At 40.0% G+C, this 21,943-nt stretch overlaps 2 protein-coding genes across 2 annotated transcripts; one reads left to right on the forward strand and one right to left on the reverse strand.

Annotated features, from left to right (window-relative positions):
• Window positions 1-1,621: 1,621 nt before the first annotated feature.
• On the forward strand, window positions 1,622-2,632 carry LOC107640632 (protein FAR1-RELATED SEQUENCE 5-like). The gene has a single exon (XM_016344142.1). It carries the CDS (start codon window positions 1,622-1,624, stop codon window positions 2,630-2,632), a length of 1,011 nt encoding a protein of 336 aa, XP_016199628.1.
• Window positions 2,633-6,468: 3,836 nt separating this feature from the next.
• Window positions 6,469-8,862, reverse strand: LOC110262869 (uncharacterized). The gene is made up of 7 exons (XM_088486040.1): window positions 8,764-8,862; window positions 8,473-8,649; window positions 8,285-8,382; window positions 7,753-7,837; window positions 7,573-7,647; window positions 7,110-7,244; window positions 6,469-6,594 (listed from the first exon to the last, which is right to left on the reverse strand). The coding sequence occupies exons 1-7, from the start codon at window positions 8,860-8,862 to the stop codon at window positions 6,469-6,471; spliced, it is 795 nt and encodes a 264-aa protein (XP_088342166.1).
• Between the last annotated feature and the right edge of the window lie 13,081 nt (window positions 8,863-21,943).

Consider the following 21,943-nt stretch of genomic DNA (forward strand, 5'->3'; position numbering starts at 1 on the left):
TGTTTTTTCGGTTGGAACTAATGGTTACTGTTAGACATTCCCCGTTGCAGGCATCGCTATCATCTGAAACGTGCTGTTCGGAGATGAAAATGTTAGGAATGTGTTAGTTATTTTAGTGACAGTAAAAATTTAAAATTTTTTTCTTTGCACCATTAGTTAAATGCATACTGTATAACTAACCAGCTTTCGAGTTAACCAACCATTTAGGTAGAAAATTGTGAAAGATGTCGACTGACCGTAAAGGTATTCCGAAAGCCGTCGGGGTTAACCTTTTTTCGTAGGCGAAAATGCACGAATTAGATGTAGTGGGAGCAAATAGTTGATCGCACACAAATATGTAGGCTCCTAAAAAGAAACAGCTACTGGCTGAACACGCGTGTTATATGTTTTTTAGGAGAAAATGGTTTCATATGCGAAGCATTCGATAGAGTAAGTCTGCGATTCTGTTCTGTATTGGTTGTTATTAGAATGTCACATAAGGCAGTTGTTGTTATTGTTCGTGGTTGTTGTGAGTTTGTTGTCTAGTGCACCGGAGTTTGTTGTGAGTATGTTCGTGGTCATTGATTCACGTTTCATTTGTAACAGGATGGATGATCACCATCTGATTTTATAGGGTGATATAAGTATTTACATATGCTTAGGCTGTCATACATTTTTTAATCGGTTGAATAAGTTTCTTCACTTGCGTCACTTGTGGTTGTTTCATGTTACGAAGGTATATTTTCCAGTTGATTGAAGTCCTGTGAGTTTGAAGATGGATTCCACCCCTCCGTTTAGTTGTGGTGACGATGACACAGATTGGCTAAGTGAAGAAGATTTTTCTGGTGTGGCTAGCTTTAGTGGGAAGGACGAGGAACCCTCGTTTGAGACTGACTCTGAGGGAGGCGACACGACTGAAGAGGTCCACGGGAACGGATTTGGCGTAGACCCGGTGCCAAGTGACGGGGATGCTCCCGGCTTCAGGTCCACGGAGGATTTTGTGGACCAGGTGTTTAAGACCGAGGAAGAGGCATATGCGGCGTACAAACAATTTGCCCGCTTAAGGGGGTTTGGGGTAAGGAAGGGTGACGTGGCTCGAGTAGACGGTGTTTTGGTGCAGCGAGAATTTTTTTGCCACCGGGAGGGTACAAGGCATGCAAAACACTACGATCGTCCAGACAGAGTCCGAGAGGAGAAGTTGGAGAGTCGCACGGGTTGTACGGCAAAGTTGAAAATTTACTTAGATGCACAAGATCAGGTTTGGAAGGTCAGGAGGATCGACGACAGCCACAACCACCTTCTTGCTGCATCTATGTTTAATCATCTTCTTCCTAGTCATCGGAGTTTGAGCAAGAGCGATAAGGCGCAGGTTGATAGTTTGAAGAAGTTCGGTATAGCCACATCGAAGATTATGGCTTACATGGCCGGGCAGTTAGGGGGGTACGGGATGCTTCGGTTTACCAAAAGAGATCTGTATAACTATGTTCACGGCCAGAGACTGTCTTAAATAAATGACAGCGACGCAGCAACAACGATAAGTTATTTGGAGGGTAAGGCGAATGCTGGCATGATGTCTGTCGCCAGATACACGAAAACATTATAGGGTCGACTAGGGAGTCTCTTCTGGGCTGATGGACAGATGATGGCAGATTATAAGTTGTTTAGCGACGTGGTTGCATTTGATGCAACATACCGGTCCAACAAGTACAATAAGCCTCTAGTAGTCTTCTCCGGATCTAATCACCACAAGCAGACTGTGATTTTTGGGTTTGCGTTACTCGAGGACGAGGAGGTCCGTACATATAGGTGGGTTTTGTTGAATCTTGTGGACGTCATGGATAATAAGAAGCCTTCCGTCGTGGTCACCGATGGGGATAAAGCCATGAGAGCAGCGATAGCGGATGTACTTCCTTCAGCCAGGCATTGGCTTTGCAGGTGGCATTTGGAGAAGAACTGTGTCATGCGGGTGAAGGAATCTGATTTTCGGAAGGTCTTCAAGAAGGCAATGTACGCAAATCTCGATGTTCCGGAGTTTGAGGATTACTGGACGACAGCCGTGCAGAGTCTTGGTCTAATGAACAACAGTTGGGTAAAAAGCACATACGAATTACGACATACTTGGGCAACAGCATATCTACAGGGAACTTTCTACGCCGGCTACAAGACAACTTCGAGGTGCGAGGGGATAAATGCATTCGTCAAAGGGTTTCTGAAATCAACAAATAGCCTATTGGAGTTGGTTCATAGCTTGGATAGGGTGGTGAAGGATTATCGCAATAACGAGGTCACAGCCCAGTTCTATTCAACGTACTACACGCCCGTATTGATCACAGGTCTGGATAAGATAGAGCTATTTGCTTCGAAGATATACACCAGAAGTGTTTTCAAGGAGGTCAGGAAACAAATCAAAGGGGTCGGGGGTTTACTGTTTCTCGAAAAAGACACCATTAGCACGATATCGGTGTACAAGTTCTCAAGCACGGCAAACCGTCGTAGTGTCCGCAGGGTGCTGTATGATCCAACTGAGCCTAAGATTGAGTGTGACTGTCATATGTGGAGCAGTGAAGGTATTCCCTGCACCCACATATTTTCTGTGATGAAGTATGAGGGGTTGGACGAGATCCCGCCTAGTTTGATATTGCGGCGGTGGTGAAAAGACGCCAAGGAATGGACGCCAAAAGAAACAGAACGGGAAGAGGCGCACGGTTCTCGGTTACTAAGGTACGACACCTTGTCCAGTGCAATGAGTGCAGTAGCGAAACTTGCTTCGGAGGATGCTGGTAAGTTCACAGTGGCCAGGAATGTCATAGCCTCATTGGCACATAAACTACACGGACAAACTGGCAACACAGTTGATCATCATGCTGCAGTGACTCATAAGGAAGTTGTGAAGGAGCCGTCCGTTGCCAGGACTAAGGGGGCCCCTAAGCATGGTAGGGAAACTGCGAGTTTAGCACAGGATGAGCCTGGGGGCAAGAGGCGTTGCTGTAGTTCTTGCGGGCAGCCAAGTCACACGAAGAGGACATGCTCATCCAAACGGGAAGTGAGCCATAACGGTGTCCGAGAAGGGATGTCCTTGACTCGCGAGGATTCATCATCCGGAGACCCCAGGGGGAATCGCGAACGACATGACCGTTCGGAGGTATGTTTCTTCCCTACACTCATTTTTTAGATTCCATCCGGGTATGCATGGACACTGAGCAGTTTCGAAACTGGTATAAGCTTTTTCGACTAAAAATTTCATTAGAATAAGTGTCATACGTTGGTAGTCAGAGCATATGGAGTCTGTACTTATGTATCGTCTCCGAGCTCGACACGTAGTAGACACGGATACTGGAGGAGTTAATTACTTGGAAATATGCCGCTGCAGTTGTTAATGTATTTGCCATATGAAGATAATTTTATGCATGCAACCAAAATTAATTTGCGTACCAAGGTTTGCAGTTACCATCGTCCACTGTGCGCTGCTATGCTAACTACGACGTGATTCTGGCAAAGAATTATTATTCAAGTTAAAATTATGAAGTATGAGTTGATTCCTGTACCACTCTAAAATGCCGTATATATTATTAGTATGCGTTGACTGCTTTGCAATAGTTAACTGTGAACACTTATAAAGTTCATTTTATCTTTTACTAGAGCATCATGCTTCCCGTTGTTATCTTCTTTGCTTCCCATATCTGCATTTCTGATATGTTTACATCCCGTCTGAATACCATGTTACACGATCTGCAGGCAGTAGTCGGTGAATCAGGCCCGGGTATACGGAGAGGATCGGAGTGGTACATACCGAGTCCCGTCGAGTTAAACGCAACCCAGTCGTGTTTACCCCGGTTGAACCCGGGAGGGGGTGGCGGCGAAAACTTCTTCCTTGGGGCCAGCACATACAACAGTTCTTCGCCGCACCTAGCTGCTCCACACAACACGGTGGCCTTGCCACCGAACTACCTGCCAGGAACGCATCGCCGGGGGGCGCGGCCGCTTTCACCCCGAGTCATCCTAACGTGCCACGTTCAGATGCCTTCCTGCAGTGGGTGCTTGAGGTATGCATATTCCATCATCTACACCTCTTGTATTTTTATTCAGAAGTGATCCAGCTTATGTCTTGTTAAATCATTGACTGTTGCGTTCCACTTCAACTGGGCATTTTGGGAAGAGGGCAGTGGTTGATGATCTAAATACTAAACGATGGAGTACGACTTGATTTTCGAATGGTCAAGGTCAAGTATGGAAGAGTAGCGAACATTAATAGAAAAAATTAGAAGAACTTGTTAAGTATGTTTTTTATAGAGAAGGGAGAACATCAAATTGGACCTACGTACAGAATGGTAAATTTTGTTGTAATTGATTAGAAAAACGATTGCAAGGATAATGAGAGAATCCCGGGATATATGCATGAATTTGTTTAAATGAAAGACCAAAAATATAGACAGGGGTGGTATGTTGCTGTCTTTTTTTGTAATTGCTTATTTTTTGTTTAAACGATTTAAGATCGCGTAAGTAATGTCTAAACATATCGATTCAAGGAAAGTGTCAAAGCTCCCGGTCTTTAGTAACTACCAATGCTAAGTTGTCATAATAATTATATTACCACAATAATTCTTTTTACCCGTAAATGTCATTTTAAAATATGCCGGAGTATTGATGTAACTAACTGCTTTTCACCATGTGTTTCAGACTGCCAACGAAAAGTCTTCACATGCAGACAGGTCTGGCAACCGGTTTCCATAATGGTGGCATCACTTTTATTGGGTTCCATTCAATTTTCCAGGGGTGCTTATGTAAAACGCAAGATGGTGGCAAGGTCGGGATTCCCACATTTGAGAGACGGGATTCATATTGTGGGCAATCATGAGTGCTCGTACAAAGACAGTATTGTGTAACAATTTAATTGTAACAGGGTTTTCGTTTTGTTGCTGGTTAATCATGTGTTATGTATTCGACACTTGTTGTGGTTCTGTAATGGAACCTTACATTGCTTGTGTCGTTTTCTCTAGGCCAGGTCAATGTGATGCTGAAATTTGAAATAAGTATGACAAGAATGCTTCCGTGAGTAGCCAATATCTTGTAACCACAAAATCTTTTAGCCTTGTATGTATATCCAGTTTGTCAGGGAAGTATGACCGAAATCAAACAACCAAACCCAGTTACTATAGGGGGAGGTGGGTTGCTTCTAACACCAGTTACGTGAACAAAGAAATTTGCAAGATATTGTCTTAATTACTTCATAACTAAATGCCAAGTCGGTTGTTACGTTCAGAGTATGCCAGTTCCCAGTAGCATAAGGCTTACTATAATACGGTGAAGCCATGCTGTAGTGAAACTGGAAACATGGTGTAGGTAAATAGAGCAGTGAATAAAAGGAACAATGGTAGCATGAAATAGAGCAGATTGGAATTAAGTAGTTGATAAATCCGTATCGATTTGGGCGTCAAATTATAAACCAAAGTAATCGAAACATAAACAAATTACAACTAAGTGCACCAATATAACATAGGCGGTAGAATCGTAATCGGCTTACTGATCAAAATATGTATGTAAAAAGCGACTTTTAGGTCTAAGATATTTAAATTCATCAGTTGTGATCAAGTGGCAGTTGCATTTACATTGAGAATAGCAAACGGGTATACATCAAAAAATCATCCTCGCATTAGAGAACCACCAGGGGAGTTTGAGATGCGCCTATACCAAAAAAATTTGCGACATCAGAATTCTAATTGCACTGCCACACACCTCCCTTCCCACACTGACGTGAGGTGTCCTAACCAGATACATTTATCGACTCGCAGCCACCTTTTCTGCAACCGGGTGAGATCGGGGTCTTGTTGGAAGTTAGGAATCAGGAATGATCCCGTTGGCACGGTTTCATCAGAGTTGCCAACTAGGTCCCAAATAATAACTAACACTCACGCAAGTAACCATGTCGGAGGCCTATCGATGACAAAAGTCTTCCAAAAGTTAACAGCAACGAAAGTTGCCCCAAAAAAGAAGTCGTAACATCTGGATTGGTGAAGACCGTCAACCACGACCCTGTCGTGAAGCAGCCACCTTCTTCTTCCAGTGACACATAGCCTTTTCGACGACATCAACAGCAATCGGGTTGTGGGACCTCAAAACAAGATCGATGGATATTCGCATCCGAGTTTGCTCATTCACCGCCTACAAGTCAACCAGATTCATAAATTAAGTTAGGTTTTAAATAAAAAAGAGATTCTAAAAGACAAATGTATATAAAACGCAATGCAAAGAAAATGCACGTATCATGTTAAATACCCACCGTCACACTCTGTATCGCCCACAGCGCTCCCCTAATCATCCACTGCAACACCCATACCCCGCAGTCCATCCTATACCATTTCACACACAAATCAAACGTCTTACCATCAATTCACCATCAACGGAGTTTCTTACCCGAGCCTAACACTACCCAACAGCCGAACAAAAATAAATGCCACATAGAGTCAGCGTGAGTGATGGTTAAGGGGCAACTCACGAGCGCTGATGTTGCTGAGAAACCACAGGCTCCTCGTACTCGTACGACAAAAATCGCGGTCTTTCGGCATTGCTACTAGATAGCCATTTGCTTCCAATAGTTAGCGATTCCAGATGCACTGCCTATTCATGAAACAAATGATTGCAAAATATAACTCTGAGTACAATATCCACAGTTTACGTCGAAAACTGGAGTTAAAATGTTAGGTGGAAAAATAAAGATAAACCTTGGATAGCATCTAACATAGTCAAACTATTTTGGTTAATGATACAACGGTACAGAGGGAAAAACCTAAACAACCAACAGGTCTTGTTTACCGTACTGCAGTGTCGTGCGGGAGCAGCATAGATCATTCGGCCAAGGGATACTAACAACAGTGCCATAAATTCCAGATGGCTTACCTGAAATTGTAAACCCCAGGATTATGCTACAGAAAACTCCGGGTATAAATATATGTCAATTCACTTCTAAGCAAGAGATGTCAGCCAGGAGATGCGAAAATGTATCAAGAAAAAAAAAGGTGCGCCAATGGTTGATGTTACGAGTTTAGACAGATCAGAAAGAATGCATTCGTTATGGTTTATCGTGCCGTAATTGTTACCCGTGCGACCTACTTGCCCCCAACGGCTATACTCACCACTTGCGTCATAGCAAGCTTTCTGCCTTCCGTCTCCCATGTACACTTGAGTGAGTCGTAGTAGATAAGCTTCTTGCGTCTTACGTCAATAATCATCAGGTACCAATGTCCGTCGGTCCACATGGGTTGGAATATCTGCATGTTTCGATGTGCACAAAAAAGGTACATTAGCTGTCAGAATTTTGTATAGGCTACTGATTTGACTCTTCCAAAATAAATAACGCAGAGAGAAAGTCAAACCTCAGTCACCTTGTCGACCTTGCACCTCATATGGTTGCAAACAACCGCGTCCAAGTTAGCCTGCGTCAGACGTGTTCCTTGCAGTGCATCTTGCTAAAGCCCAGCGGGATTGCGGCCATGTGTCAAACAGTACAGAATTAGTAAAGGAGTCAACTTAAAAAGATTTTCATCAACGCATAACCGTAAGACGAACGTATCAGGCTTTGCAAGTGTTCTAACTCACCATTATCATTGTCGGCATGAACCATTGGTGAGAGCTGGATGTCTTTGACAACATCATGGCCACGACGGAAATAACCTGAAAAAACTCGGGAACACATTCACGGCTGTGCAGTGGATTTCATTGGCGGATGATAGAGTTTCTAACAAATAATTCCTACAGTGAAACATCGAGGAGACTCACGTCATCCATGACCCTTTCATTTGGGGCAAGCATCAGTAACGCCGTCCTGTCTGCAACGCAGTGGCCGACATCAGCTAGAATTTCGCTGGTAAGAAGAGGCAGGCATCGTTTGCAACCGTTAAGTTTTCAACGTTTTTATTCACATGAACTTGTTGCAGGAAATGTAAAAGTAAACATAATTTGTAAAACTTTGACCCGTGAGTTACATTATGAAGAACGTAGATTTCCAGGATTTTTACATGTGAATTATGCAATGCTAGCAGCCAACTATGTTTGCTTGTCGGACGAAACTCAAGCAGGGACAGAATTACGTAAGACATCCCCATTTAGTACCAATCACAAGTGTTGAATAGTAAATTCAGAATTAAAACATGCGCAGCAGTAATCATTCAAGCAAAAATTGGAAATAATTTCACAAGATTCTTTCACAGCTTATCCCATTCACACTAACGATCGACAGGCGCAGTAAACTACAAAGTTACAACGAATGGAAACTGGTACGATGTCGAGGTAACTACAATAACAAAGGTACTTTTTAGGGAGATCTTTGCTGAAGATGTATGCAGCCACAGCAAGCTCAACTCCAGTAAGATCCATGCTGCGCGTCGGCAAGAACGCCAACTTGAAGGCCTGAAACACTAAGCATGAATTAGAAAACTAGAACAGATCCAGTCCACTTTCAATGCGCCTAGGTTAACATTTGCCCAACAGTGACCGTACCTTCGGTATTTTTTTGGCATTCATGGCAAGCAGTTTCGACTCATGGACAACGCCGTCGCTATATACTGGGGCAAGGAAGTTATAGTGCTTCTGAAGTGACGTAGATCGCCATGGCAACTTGGTCCGTCGCGTACGAGTCCGGCGATCCTCAGCACCAGCTGCACCGGTCAGATCAACCTATTACATGTCACAGTCCAAGAAAGCTATTAATCCTTCTCCCCGAAGAATGAAATTGAATTTTGTATATATCGGAACGAATTATGAACCCAACGGCTATGCATTACTTCTTACCACGGGAGGGGAATTAGCCGGCTGAGGTTTCTCACGAGCAGTCCGTCGAGTACGACGACCTCTCTTTGTCCTGTTGCTTCTGAAAGGCATGTGGTCCATGCTAAAGCTTATGTCCAAAGTTGGGGCATAAGTTGGGACATCCCCATGTAACGGTGACTTCTCCATACACTGATCATCGTCCTTTGTGAGACCATCCATTCGTAATCGGCGCTTACTCCGGAAGGCCTTCCCACACGTGCGCTTGGCTCCGCACGTGCATTCACGTTGTTGCTGCGTATTATGAATGCTCGCCAGCCTAGTAAGTGCATGCCTGAAGTCTTCCACAACTTTATTATGCTGGCATATGCATTTGGTCAACCTCCGTATTTCTTTGTTCAACCCAGAAACGCTGGTGATAACACTGAGTTCGACGGGGCTACAGTTCTATAAGCGAAAGTGGTTCAGTTAAGTATTTAAGTATATTACACATGCATGGGTTGGGTATCATCACGGAATAAGTACAATTAACCTTGGTTACAGAATTACATTTGGGATTCCGGCATAGGATGAAAGGGTCCGTCCCGCTGAATGGATTGACTGAGCACGTGTCTGCCTGGGTAGAACAGGGTGATAACGGCATATCAGTCACAAGAGATGAATACAACGATGTAAAATCAAAGGGGATAGTAATCCCCACTGGGGCGTAGGTTGTAGCGTTTAGCTGTTAGCAGTGGGGGGAGTTGCGCGCCTAGCACACGATGAGGTGGAGTCAGACGGGGTTCGTAACCTAACACCGACAGTGACCGGAGTCTCGAAGAAGTTGTATCCTGCAGGATCCCTTCTCCATGAACGGGTTCTGGGCCGCCTGCGTAGTACACAACATCAATAGTCAGTAGCTAACATGAAACTTTGGCTTAATCAACGACATTCTGTTCAGGCATCCACAATCGTAATTCCACATTATGCTTACACATGTTGGTTTCTTTTCTCAAGTCTCCACTTAGGCCCACTAACAGGTAAAGACTTATGTGAACTGCAGCTGAAATAAAAACTGTAAGCTTAGAGGCCCAACCCCGCGTATATGACAGGACTGACTCAGGATTTTTGAAGATGTAAAACTTCTTTCGCGGTGTAGACTTGAAAAAAAAAAGGACTTTCGGCAGAAGAACGGCTGGTTATATTAGTTTGTGTGTTTTTTTTTTACGCGTTAGGCCCATTAGAAGTTAGTTCAGGTTCCAAATAAAAAACACAAAAACAAAAAATAAACACACAGAGAAGGGCACTTGTTTGGTTTGCGATGTACAGTGGACCCACGTGTGGCATACGGTGGGGGGAGGACTCACAGTATCAACCTCGGGGGGACTCACACTCGGACCCTCCGACAACATCCACCGATATCGAGATGTTTGTGGGAATTGCCAGTCGGTATAGACATTTACAAGTTATCGGATATCAGATACTTATAAAATGCATGTACGAACAACGGCCGACGATAACGTAACGGTATGACGTTACTAAGTGAGAACTAACCTCCGTGAAGCCTCTTTGGAGTGTTCCGCCCCTTTTGGTGGTCCTAGGTTTTGTATCGAATAACTATCTCTCTGGTTGGAGGACATGTTCAGCCGACGAATGTGTAGCGAACGCCAGTGGCAAGGCTCACCTTCTCTGCCGTTGATGAACCGATGGGATGTATAACACTGTTCCCCTTGATTTGTAGGACTTTGAAGTCTACCTCGATAACGCTGTTGTCAACATAATAGATCCATGGTTGGCCACAGTGAGAAGCATGACATACTATGCTTATGGATGAGGGCAGCACTTGGACTCCCTTTTAGAAACCTCTTTTCATTGAAAACTCAGTTGGATAGGCATGATATGTTGGAAAAGATAATTTGGGAAGCACGAAAAGGAGGAAAATATCACGGCTTAACTCTAGGGGCAATGTCGACTTTTACATCCCTAAAGCAATATAACCCTAAGATGCTTTTGTGGTGTTCCCAGTTTGATATGTCAATCACGTCAAATCCTAACTGCGCATCACCTACTGCACGCTACCTAAAGGGGTCGCATTCCCGCCAAAATTTGACGATTCCTCGTGCCTAGAGTCACGTGAGTTTTTCGAACTGAGCGCCAACACCAAAAAATCCACCCTCAGACAAATGTTCAGCATTGAGACGATTTAGTGAAGGTAGCTAGGAATTAAAACCTGTGAAGCCCTCTAAATAGAGAAATAAATAATAGAAAACTTGAAAAAATTAACCACCTGTTGAAACTATATATTTACTGTTGGGTATTTTTGTTGTGTTTTTAAATTATTTAAAGGTATTTATGTCGAAGGTGAAATTCGGGTGTATTTTTGTCGGGGTTTGAAAAATTCAGGGGCGTTTTTTGTGGTTAACTCTATAAGGAAATTAAAAGGTAAATTAAGTCCGCTTGAATGAAATTAAAAAGCTAAATAGTGAAAAATTTTCGACCCTAACATACCGTTGTCTGCAGTACATTGAAAAGGAAATGTTGATAAAAAAAAGGCACATCAAAACAATTAACAACACTTGAGACATAAGAAACAGGAATATAAGGTAATTAATGAAAACTGTATGAACAAAGTAAAACCACGAAAGAAGGAAAATTCACATTCTCAAAATTGCATGTAAGATATGGTACAGGTGAAGGACTAGAAAACCTCATACAGAACATAATATGAGAAATCAGAACACTAAATAAGTGACGCAAAGCTATTTATCATCTACATAACAAAGTCATAATAACATTGTATGAGCTGAAAAAAAACGCCCAAAAAAAATGACTAATATGAACATTAGTACTAAAAAAAATACGGTTGTAAAATATTCAATCTGCTAGGTGGGACAGCAAAATCTGTATAAATATCATGATGGAAAAAGTAGAAGCCATCAAAGGACCACAAAGAAGGGTACCGAGCAACAGAGAATAGGAGTGAAGATTAACATTTACTGGTATCCTTCTTATACGAGCTGATGAAGGGTACGATTGGTACAGAAGCTATATAATTCTTCCCTCACTTGTCAACGACCGTAGGGGACCATATACGTGACGCGCATAAGCTTCAAATGTTATCGTCTACTTAACATCAAATGCAGAGGCCGAACCAACAATGCATTCTCCAGGGTAGAGAAAACAGCAGGTGCGCGTAACAACTATGAAATCTTGATGCAGTCTTCAGTCGACGGGCTCCATCAATGGTTTCTTCCGTCCTTACTTGTAATATGACCGGTGAGCGCATCTCTCCTGAAGGGTGAAGGAATGAACGAATTGAATTTACGGCGTCCTATGTGCAGGAAACCAGAATTTTCTAAAAGAACTATTATATCGACTTCATATGAATTTAATTATTCATTAAAGGCTTTAATAGTAGAATCTATGTTATTCAACGTAATTAAATCAAGTTGACAACTACATTAGAAATTTAACTTAATTTAATAATTACTGAATAATTATATGTATTTAACATATATAGCTTAAAAATGGTAACAGAATACGAGTTTTATACAATTTAGTTGAATAACTGAGATTCTAAAATTTAATACTTTAATTATGTAAACAAAGAAAATTAATTATATTATCTTCAATATTAAATTAAACTATTTGAGTCAAAGTTAGTTAGTGTATAACTAATAAAATAACATTTTCAAAATAAGTTTAATCGGTTGAATTACGTTTTTAATTATTACTCTATACACCTAATTTGACTAAAAGTACAAAAAATACCCTAACCCTAAATTTCTACCCCCACCGTTTTTCCCTTCGCCAAACCTAATACCTAACTGCTTCAACGAACAAAAAAAAAACAGAAGAGAGAAAGAAATGAAAGAAAGGATAATAGAAAGGGAAAACGGAACGGAAAGAAAGAAAGAAACAACGAAGGAAAGGTTTTGGAGTTCTAAAATATTAAACAATGTTTCTTCGACAAGGTTTTTAAGAACTACCCATTGGTTTCTTAAAAGATTCATAAGGCAATGATAATCACTGAGCTTGAAAACAGTTGTCAAATTAAATATTTTATTCTGACAATTTCGAAACTCCGTGGTGAGACCGTGTGGTTAGGTTCTCACCGCCCTACAGCTTTACATTTTGAGGGTTTCGGAAGAGGCGTTAAGAATAGGTCTACTGCGTTTGGTTTATATGTTGTTGTATTAATCAGATTAGTTTTACCTCTCGTCTTTGTTATTATGACTTTCCCACCCGGCTGCTAATAGCCGAGTTACAGTCATAACCTGACCGACTAGGTCACCGGTTTTTAATTATGCTCATCCAGACGTCCCTCTCGGTTATATGATTGAAGTTGGGTTCACAACCACGAGGCACGAAGGAAAGTTGCAAAACTTGTAAAACGCAGGTTTTCACCTTACACTTGTTAAAACGTCGTGGCAGTGGCTTTATGTTAAGTTCAGAGCTCCGTTAACTTAAATCCAGTCTGCTGATGAACCCGTTCCACACCTCCATTATCAACTCCGTGACCAGGGGTTCCGAACACCATAGGTGACGGAGTAGTCTTCGGTAAAACATGAACGAATCTGCCAAAATGACTGCATCGCTGGTGAACCGGAGACTAAAAGTGTCTGGTCCGGTTTTTGAAACGAACACGGTTGACAACTGGTGCGAACCGGTTAGTGCCGGTCTGTACCGGTTGAAATCACTTCGTATTTGTATCGTAACTCCGATGCAAAGAGAATCGTTTTCGTCAAACGTGAACCAACTTACTAAGTAACCAGGAATATACAACTAGTCTTTGTTGTATAGACCAATTATTCGAATCTACGTTACACGACTATTGCCTAAAGGAGAAAAGTTAGTAAAATAAAATTCATGTTACCAAACATAATTTTATATACCGCTGTTAAAAGTTTATTACTCAAGAATGTCAGGAACGCAACAATCATAGTCGTGGTTAAAATATTAACCTATTGTCATAGTTGTCAGAACAGAACCGGTGATCGAACCGGTCAGGTCAATAGTTCACTGGGTCATTGCTTTAACCGGTGGGTCACTTGTTGTACCTACTGGCCCGATCCTGTGTAAATAAAGAATAAAATATGGTGAAAATTTTAAATTTAAAAATTAAAGTACATATCACCTCGCACATTTTCAAAATGTCCAGCTACTCTAAAACAATAAGGAACAATTAGAATAAGTATTTTGTTAATTATACTACATCAGAGATACGTTTATTATGTTTTGGCCATTTATAATGTCCAGATGTGTAGATACAGATATTCTCGTTGTTTGACCGGCATATTGACACCTAGCACTGTGCTAGTTGGGAGGAAGTAGCTTGGCAGAAATTGTCAGAGCTTGTTGTGGTATGTATTAGAGTTGGCTTGTGATAGAGCCGGAGCTTAGTTAACGTGATTAATTCATAATTCTGTAAGTGTAACTTTACTTCTTGGGCTCCGTTTTTTTTGTATGCCTTATTGTACTTTTTAATAAATTTATCATACAAAATTCTTCGGTTATTACTGGTACACAAATGTGAGTATATTAATGAATTTGACTATATGTGTTGGTTAAATATTAATTGAATTGGAAAACAGTTTTAACTGAGTCCAAGCATATTTAGTTTAGACGGATAAAAATAACAAAAAGAAGGATACTTAGTGAATCTTTGGTGCACAATAATTTCCTATGAATATTAAAGAAATGCATTTGAGGTTGGGACATATTTTTTCCCAAACATTCACTCTACGTGGTTTATTTTTCTTAATGTCTTCACTATAAGTGTTTGAAAGAAAATTGAATGATGCGTTAGTTTTGGAATTTGAAATTTTATCTGTTGTGAAATTGTCAACATTAATTATGTCCCTTTTTTAATCTGTGCGGTTGAGCAACATATTTAAGAATGAAAAGAAATAATATTTATCACTTAATATACCAAAATGGTTATACTATCAAAAATAAAGTTGTTATACACGTTATGTGAAGAAATTTAATTTATGTTCTCTGAAGATACGCAAAGAAAAAAAAATATTCAATTTAACAGTTAATATACACCTAAATAAATGTAAAAGTATACACGTTATTACGTTAAATTGTTTTAAATTTTAGATAACAAATGTTAAAGTTAATTATTAATCAAAAGTTAGATTTTTTCATATAAAAGTAGTTACAAAAAATCTTATTATTTAAATTTTTATCTACAGATATCTTGGTCTTTTTAGTGAAAGACTTTTGTCAACCTACAACTTTTTTTTGTAAAAGTAGTTTATTTTTATAAATATTTTATGCTATGCATAATCTATAATGTAAAAACAAAGTAGATCGTAATTTTAAACTATTTATATTCCCGTAATACTATTACGGGTAAAAATATTAGTTCCCATTTTATAGATATAAACATGTTGATAACTGAAATTAATGACTATGCAAAAGAAAGAAATGGTTGTAGAAATAAAAATAAATTTTTTTAATATCTTATTCGATAAAAAATCATTTAATATTTCTTATTTTTTTATGATTAGTTGTATTTTTTCACTACTCATTAGAACATTAACGTAACATTTAAGTTTAAACGTAAAAAATAAAATTTATTTTTGATCTCTTATTCGATAAAAATGCCTCTAATACTTCTGAATCTTTTATTTTTACTTGAAGTTTTTCATTACTTATTTGAACATTAACGTTTTATAAGTTATTAAAATAAATAGTTAAGTTAAATTTTTTTGATTTTATTCAATAAAAACATATCTAACATATTTTATTATAGTATTACTTAAAATTTTTATTATTTACTCTATCATTGATATTTTTTCATTTTAAAGTCTTTATTAATTTTAAAATCAAAATTTTGTTTTTTATTTAATTTGATTTTTAGATGTGTATTTAAATTGTAATTTGTTAGTAACAAAAAATGTTAAAATTGAAATAGAAATTTTAAAATTTAAATTCAAGTTTTATTTAGTTTATATTTTAAATGTGTAAACCTATTTAGATGTATTTGTTTTATTATTTAAATATTATAATAAAAAATTGAATAAAAAATTATTTTTAAAAGATACCTAATTAAACTATTTTAAAAATTATATTATATAATCATATATTACATTTTTATTTAATATATATAACGTAAAATTTTTAAAACAAATAAGACTTTATATTTAATTTAATTTTTTATTATCCTATATGCATATCTTACATTAATATTTTTTAGTCGTACAACCCAGTTAAAAAAATCCATGGAGCACGACGGTGATTTTCTCAATTATCCTCTTTTCCAACCCAACACCTTTTTTCAAATTATCCCCATGGTCCAAAAACTAATGAACAAAGACATCCATATTACAGAGTTCGACCACTGCAATCCAAACTTAACCGGTCCGCACCGGTTCATTGCCGCATCCAGACCGATTATAAGACTAGACCGGTTTCGTCTCCGGTTCACCGACTTTCAGGTCGATCCGGTCCGGCTCTCCTAACAAACATTTTAGCTATTAAATTCAGGTTTAAGTAGAAAAACTATATGACTTTAAGTTTTTAAAAAAGGTTATCAGAAATGGAAAATATGGTCAACACACTTACTCTACCATGAGAAAAAATTTTGTTGCCATCTGTCATTACCCGATTTGTCCGTCGAGTTCAATCCATAAAGTTTAAGCAAGTCGAATACAACCATCATCTTTTTTACTGAGTACTTATAGGGGGCCAATGTTGTGTTCAATGCATCCACATAATGTAGCTAAAAACTTTAGCCATCCTGCGTCAGCCATGTCCACCAGCAGCACGCCGCAAGGCGCATACGAAGAGGCAGCTTCCATCGACCACATCCGCGGCCTAATCGCTGAGGCGCGCGGAGACATCCCGGAGCGCATATCGGTGGCGGAGAGAATGCGCCACGAATGCTGGGCCGCCGAAAACCCAGAGGAGGTCGCCAGGCTCATCAGCAACACACGGCCAAGGGGAGCAGGTGAAGCACTAAACTTCATTACATCTTGCATGCCTTTATTTCCAAACAGATTAACAAGTTGGGGCACAACCTATACCCATGTATGCATTTAGGAAAAGATATTCTAATCAAATTGTTGTCTGTGCAGTGGACGAGATGGTGCCGGATTGTGACTGGAGCAAGGTCGCCGGTTGGAGGAGCTGTCAGGCAGCACTACGTCAGCTATGCAACGAGCTCCGTCGACCGGCACCGTATTACGAGATCCAGACACGAGACTTCACTGTTGTGAGAATGGTTCACAGGTTCTTTGTCCTCATCCCTCCAGGAAAGCGCAGCAGTGCTCAATCCGCAGTGGGCCGATTATCCACAGACCCCACATAGCTCGGGAAGATGGCGCCTCCGAGATGATACGGCTGTTGCTGGAGATTTCTAGTAAGCACCTTGATGACTACAACTATGATCTCCTTGAGGAGTCCCTCGCAGTCAACCGTGATCTTGAGTGAGAGATCGGAGCGGTAAAATCCAGCTACCGGGAGCTCCGTTCTTCGTATAGGTATGTCCTCCGGTGTAACAACCCAGAGTTGGTCGACTCCGACTCCGACTCTTCCTGATAATCTGGGCATGCAAGAATATTAGCAACCAACCCTCAAAGCACAGTAAACCAACCTTATTAGGTTATCAACGTCGTTCCCGTTGCGTTCGGAAACTATTGCCCGCATGATGCCATTATCCTTACGTATATGATGTTTTTACCTTATCCTAATATTTCTTGGTTAATTCACCATTTGTATGAACAACTGTGTGCGGTTCATGGTATGTTTCGCGGTATATGTCGGATAAGATCAATTTGAGTTCTTAGTGTATGTTTCTGTCTGTGTTTTACTCTGTTTAGTCACTGTGGAAGCGGTTTCTTATGTTAGATATGCCTGAATTCATGCGAAGCTACAATAGTATTTCCTAAGTATAATGGATTCTGGTTTGTGGAACTGAGTTAATGTGTCAAACTTTATGTTCACCTATGCACTAATCTTCCTTCATGAACCACATGTAATGAGCAATGGTGTAGTGTTTCATGCATGTCATGAAACCGTATGCCGAGTCTGAAGAGAAATTTGGAAAATGTCCGACTACAATTATATGCCACCCCGCCCAGCTTACTTAAGCAGCACTGGGTCTGTATGTTTCCAGATCCTTAGACCTGAGTATGCATGATGAGGGTAACGTATAATAAGTTATTCCGGAAACCATAGTTTTTCGGTTTCGCTTATGAATACAAAAACCTGGACACGGCAATTATTTTACATCTCATATTGGATTCATTGGCCTCAAAACACATACGACGATTTCTAGCAAGAAATACCAAAAACATAGTAGTAGTCCATGAACTTTGGGCTTTACATGTACTACGGGGTACAAGCCCAACCCATGACAACTAGGTGTACCGCAGACAACAACCTCCTTCGTACATGTCAACCCGGCTAAAAAACAATTTGCCACGAGACCCAATAAAAAAACTTTATACATAAAACCTCAGTACAAACAACCACCAGACCCAACGAAAAAAAATACCCTTACTATTAAAAACAAAATGCCATGAGACGCAACGAAATAAATTGAAGAAGCTGATGCTACAAATTGTGTCACTTGAAGGAGTAGACTTTTGTCTGGAAGAGGTATACATTTCTTCATACACCAGACGGACATTTTTCAAAAGTGACATCGCATCATTCGACGTAGCCCACTTACTTGGCCCACTTCCTTCACAGTTGAATTCATAATTACAACATAGACATCGACACTCCCAGGTCACCGGCAAATCGCGTTCCTTCTTCTTGGACTCATCGGATCCCTTTATAAAAGCAACGAAACCAAATTAAGCAACCGGAATACAACGTGGAGGCTTCAGGCCAAAACTATTTTGTACTGAAAAGTCTCAAACGGTAAATACAACCAACGGAACCGACGGAAACAAGTATACCAGGAAGCTTAAGGTAACAACTAATACAAGCTATCTTAAAACTTAATACCCTCAAATGGGTTACCTTGCTATATACCAGAACAGAGTAAACTGAATTAATGAGAATTCAAATTCCCATGAAAATGAAAAACCAAGGACATGTATATCGCCCGTGATGATCAAAAGTGGGCCAAAAAAGGACACACAAAAATACAAGTAATCATACATTTAGTTACTTACGTTTCCAGTTCGGCAAAGGCAAACAGAACCAATCCAACATTTGAAACAACCACAGGAGCGATCAGATGTTCGAATTGCATGCTTCTCAAGACACTGTCTCATTTGGACCTGATCTTTTCACATTAGTTGCTACCGATACCCTTAACACGTTCATGCATTTATCACCTTGTAACGTCCAAGTAACGGAGCCACCCAAGAGTTCGTATACCACCTCGAGACCCACGATGATGAGAAGCTGAAGAACTCTCAGGGTGTCAACTCTGGACACAGAGCAGCAACAATAAATAAATATTGTACGGCTCAGACTCCTCACCACATAGGCCCTACGAGGACTACTCGATTGAGGCGTGACGTAATCCACCCAAGCGGTGACATTCAAGTTAACGTCCTCCGCAAATGGTGCATTTTGAAGAGAACAGGCTCTATTCTGCAACTCCACTTGCCCATCAGTTGTTGATGCAGATACGGGCACGACGCCAACACGATCACAATATATGCCACTGAAAAAAAGGAAAGCATGTTCAGATGAATAAAACATTTATGAAACGTGTAGATTTGGAATTACCTTTAAATTAACCAATTAACTATTGACCTTCCTGGAGCGGACATCGACAGTTTCATTGGAACGTGTACGTCAGTTTCTTTTCTTGTTCTCCTGATCTCCATATAACGCTACTTGCCCACGCAGCATGTTGTTACTGCCATTTTCACCATGTCCTCGGCAAGAATGAGGTTGAAAAATTAGCTACACGTGTATCTCGTACTTTTGTAAAATATTTCTATGCTACTTTTTTTCCCAGTAAAAGTTTATTTAATGAACCCACAATTAAAAAATAAAAAATAAAAAACACAAACAAACATCATCACCGATCCGGTTAATATCTAACTCCTCCTGTCCATTCTTAGTATTCAGTTTGCCGCTTGCGTCCTTTCTAATATTCGTTTTTTCAAAAATGAACATTGGAAAGGACTATCAAATCCGATATCGTTGGAGTTTCCAGTTGGGGAAGGAATAAAAGTAAAATGGAGTAAGAAAAAAGACGATAGTATTTGGCTGAATCCTTTTTGGCACGGGGTTGTGTAGCTATCCAGGTTAAAGCATGGATATTTCGTGACTTTTAAGTATAACGGTGAATCTAAATTTAATCTCATCGTGATCCGTTCGACTGCGTCGGGGATTGATTACTCAAGTTTGAGAAGTTTCCATAATGCTCAACCCCATATGATTCGGAAAATTATTTCCCACACGGTGGTGATCATCATGGAAACTAATCAAACTCGAGTAAACAATCTCCGAGTCACTCGAACAGATCAGCACGACCCTAAATTTAGATCCTCCGTTACACTTAAAAAACACGAACTACCCACGCCTTAAACCCGTTAACTATACAACTCTGTACCAACATTCATTAAGCCATAGACTAACGTCTTCTTTCTTGCTCCATTTTACTTTTATTCCTTCCTCGGTTGGGATACCTACCCTGATATCGGCTCTGAAAGCCCTCTCCAACAATCCTATTAAACTATCCGACCCTTCGTATTCTGCGACACGTACTCAACTAATTACTAACGACAGCCACAGAAAACTTAACTACACACCACCATTCTCTGTTGGGACCATTTTTAATTGAACTAATGATTTGAAATGTAATGAATGAAATTCACACGGCTTCGGAGTCATTATTTTCATTTTTTCATCCACAAACTTTTCATCACCATTCGAATTGAAAAGAAATTACTGGAGTCACAATAACTTCATACACAACAAAAATTAGTAGAGTACGAACCGATTCATGAAGACAGATAGGAGGACAGACGAATTCGAGATCGAAACCACGAGCCACCTCCACAAATTCCACGCAGTGCTTTTCTTCTAAATTGCTCCTTAAGTTATTCCGTCGGGCCAGAGACGAAACACTACAACGCGGAGGGACCGGAAAGGCAACACAAACCAGAAAATCTAGTTACAATAGACAATAAAAAACCAACTACCCGATGAACATGAACACATAAACCAACTGCAATAACATTCACGAAGAGGCTTAAACCGCTACCATAATACAATTCCCCAGACACATAAGCTTCTTTTCATGTTCCATTTCATCACCCAACAATACCTTACATTAATTAATTATAGACCTTTACTTTTTTTTTTAAACTAATCTGTACCCTTATCAACTATATAACTTCATAGTATGTGACCTGCTAGCATTCAATTGTTATCATGCAAATCCGGTTGCTTTCCAATACTGATAACGGTTCAATTTTTGTTCATGTAGCCTTATTACCATAGACAGAAATAATAAAAGACATCAATTTCATAGTCTCAATGACTTTTTAACTGGGTCACCGATGCCATACCTTCACTATCATATACGGTAGCTTAGGCCCTTCCTACCGTTTCCACACAGTAAGCAAACTTGTTCCATCCGCACTAAAGAAGCCATCCTCAGACCCTGTCTCCAACGATCGACCTCCCCCCCTCGTAAATTGTGGACCACTCGCTAAAAAACTGTCGAACATGGAACATTAAGTCAGGAACAGACCATAATACGTAGGTGGGTACAGCACCAACAAAAAACTATAACGGCATGATGGCCCAAAGTGGGCAACACAACAACATGCAACCTTCATGGTGACTTACCTTGGCAATTCGTCCAGGCGACAGTACTTTCATAGTATCTTAAACACAAAATATTTACATAAATTTAGCACCTTGAACTGTGTCCCTAACTTTTACATATCATACTCCCCATAACAGTATGAAATTTCTCACCTTACCTAACTTGTTCAACAATATCTTCTCCGTTGGTTTCTAACTTAAGTAACAAACAACCAGCAACTAAGTATCGGTCCAACAACACCCTACAAAAAAAAATAAATAGAAAAAAAATTAAGTCTATCAACTGGTCAAAACTTTCACCTCCTTCATTACCAAAAATTAACAAATCTGCAGAAATGTCTACCCGTTTACCGTTTCTACTGAACCACACCTTCACAAATCCCTCATCCGTCAACATTCTCGCGGGTAATCTCCCTCATCAAGGCTCCGGATTTCTCCCTCCTCCTCCGAGGGTCTCTTTGGTCTG

This window comes from Arachis ipaensis, chromosome B5, assembly GCF_059453495.1.
Source record: "Arachis ipaensis isolate K30076 ecotype BB chromosome B5, ASM5945349v1, whole genome shotgun sequence".
NCBI classification, from domain to species: Eukaryota; Viridiplantae; Streptophyta; class Magnoliopsida; order Fabales; family Fabaceae; genus Arachis; species Arachis ipaensis.

Coding starts and splice junctions, on each gene's coding strand:
- LOC107640632 (XM_016344142.1), top strand. CDS start 1,622: ATGGCAGATTATAAGTTGTTTAGCGACGTGGTTGCATTTGATGCAACA.
- LOC110262869 (XM_088486040.1), bottom strand. CDS start 8,862: ATGGACCACATGCCTTTCAGAAGCAACAGGACAAAGAGAGGTCGTCGT. Junction 7,838..8,284: donor AGCAAAGATCTCCCTAAAAA/GTACCTTTGTTA, acceptor TCTTCTTACCAG/CGAAATTCTAGCTGATGTCG. Junction 7,648..7,752: donor ATGAAAGGGTCATGGATGAC/GTGAGTCTCCTC, acceptor GAGTTTTTTCAG/GTTATTTCCGTCGTGGCCAT.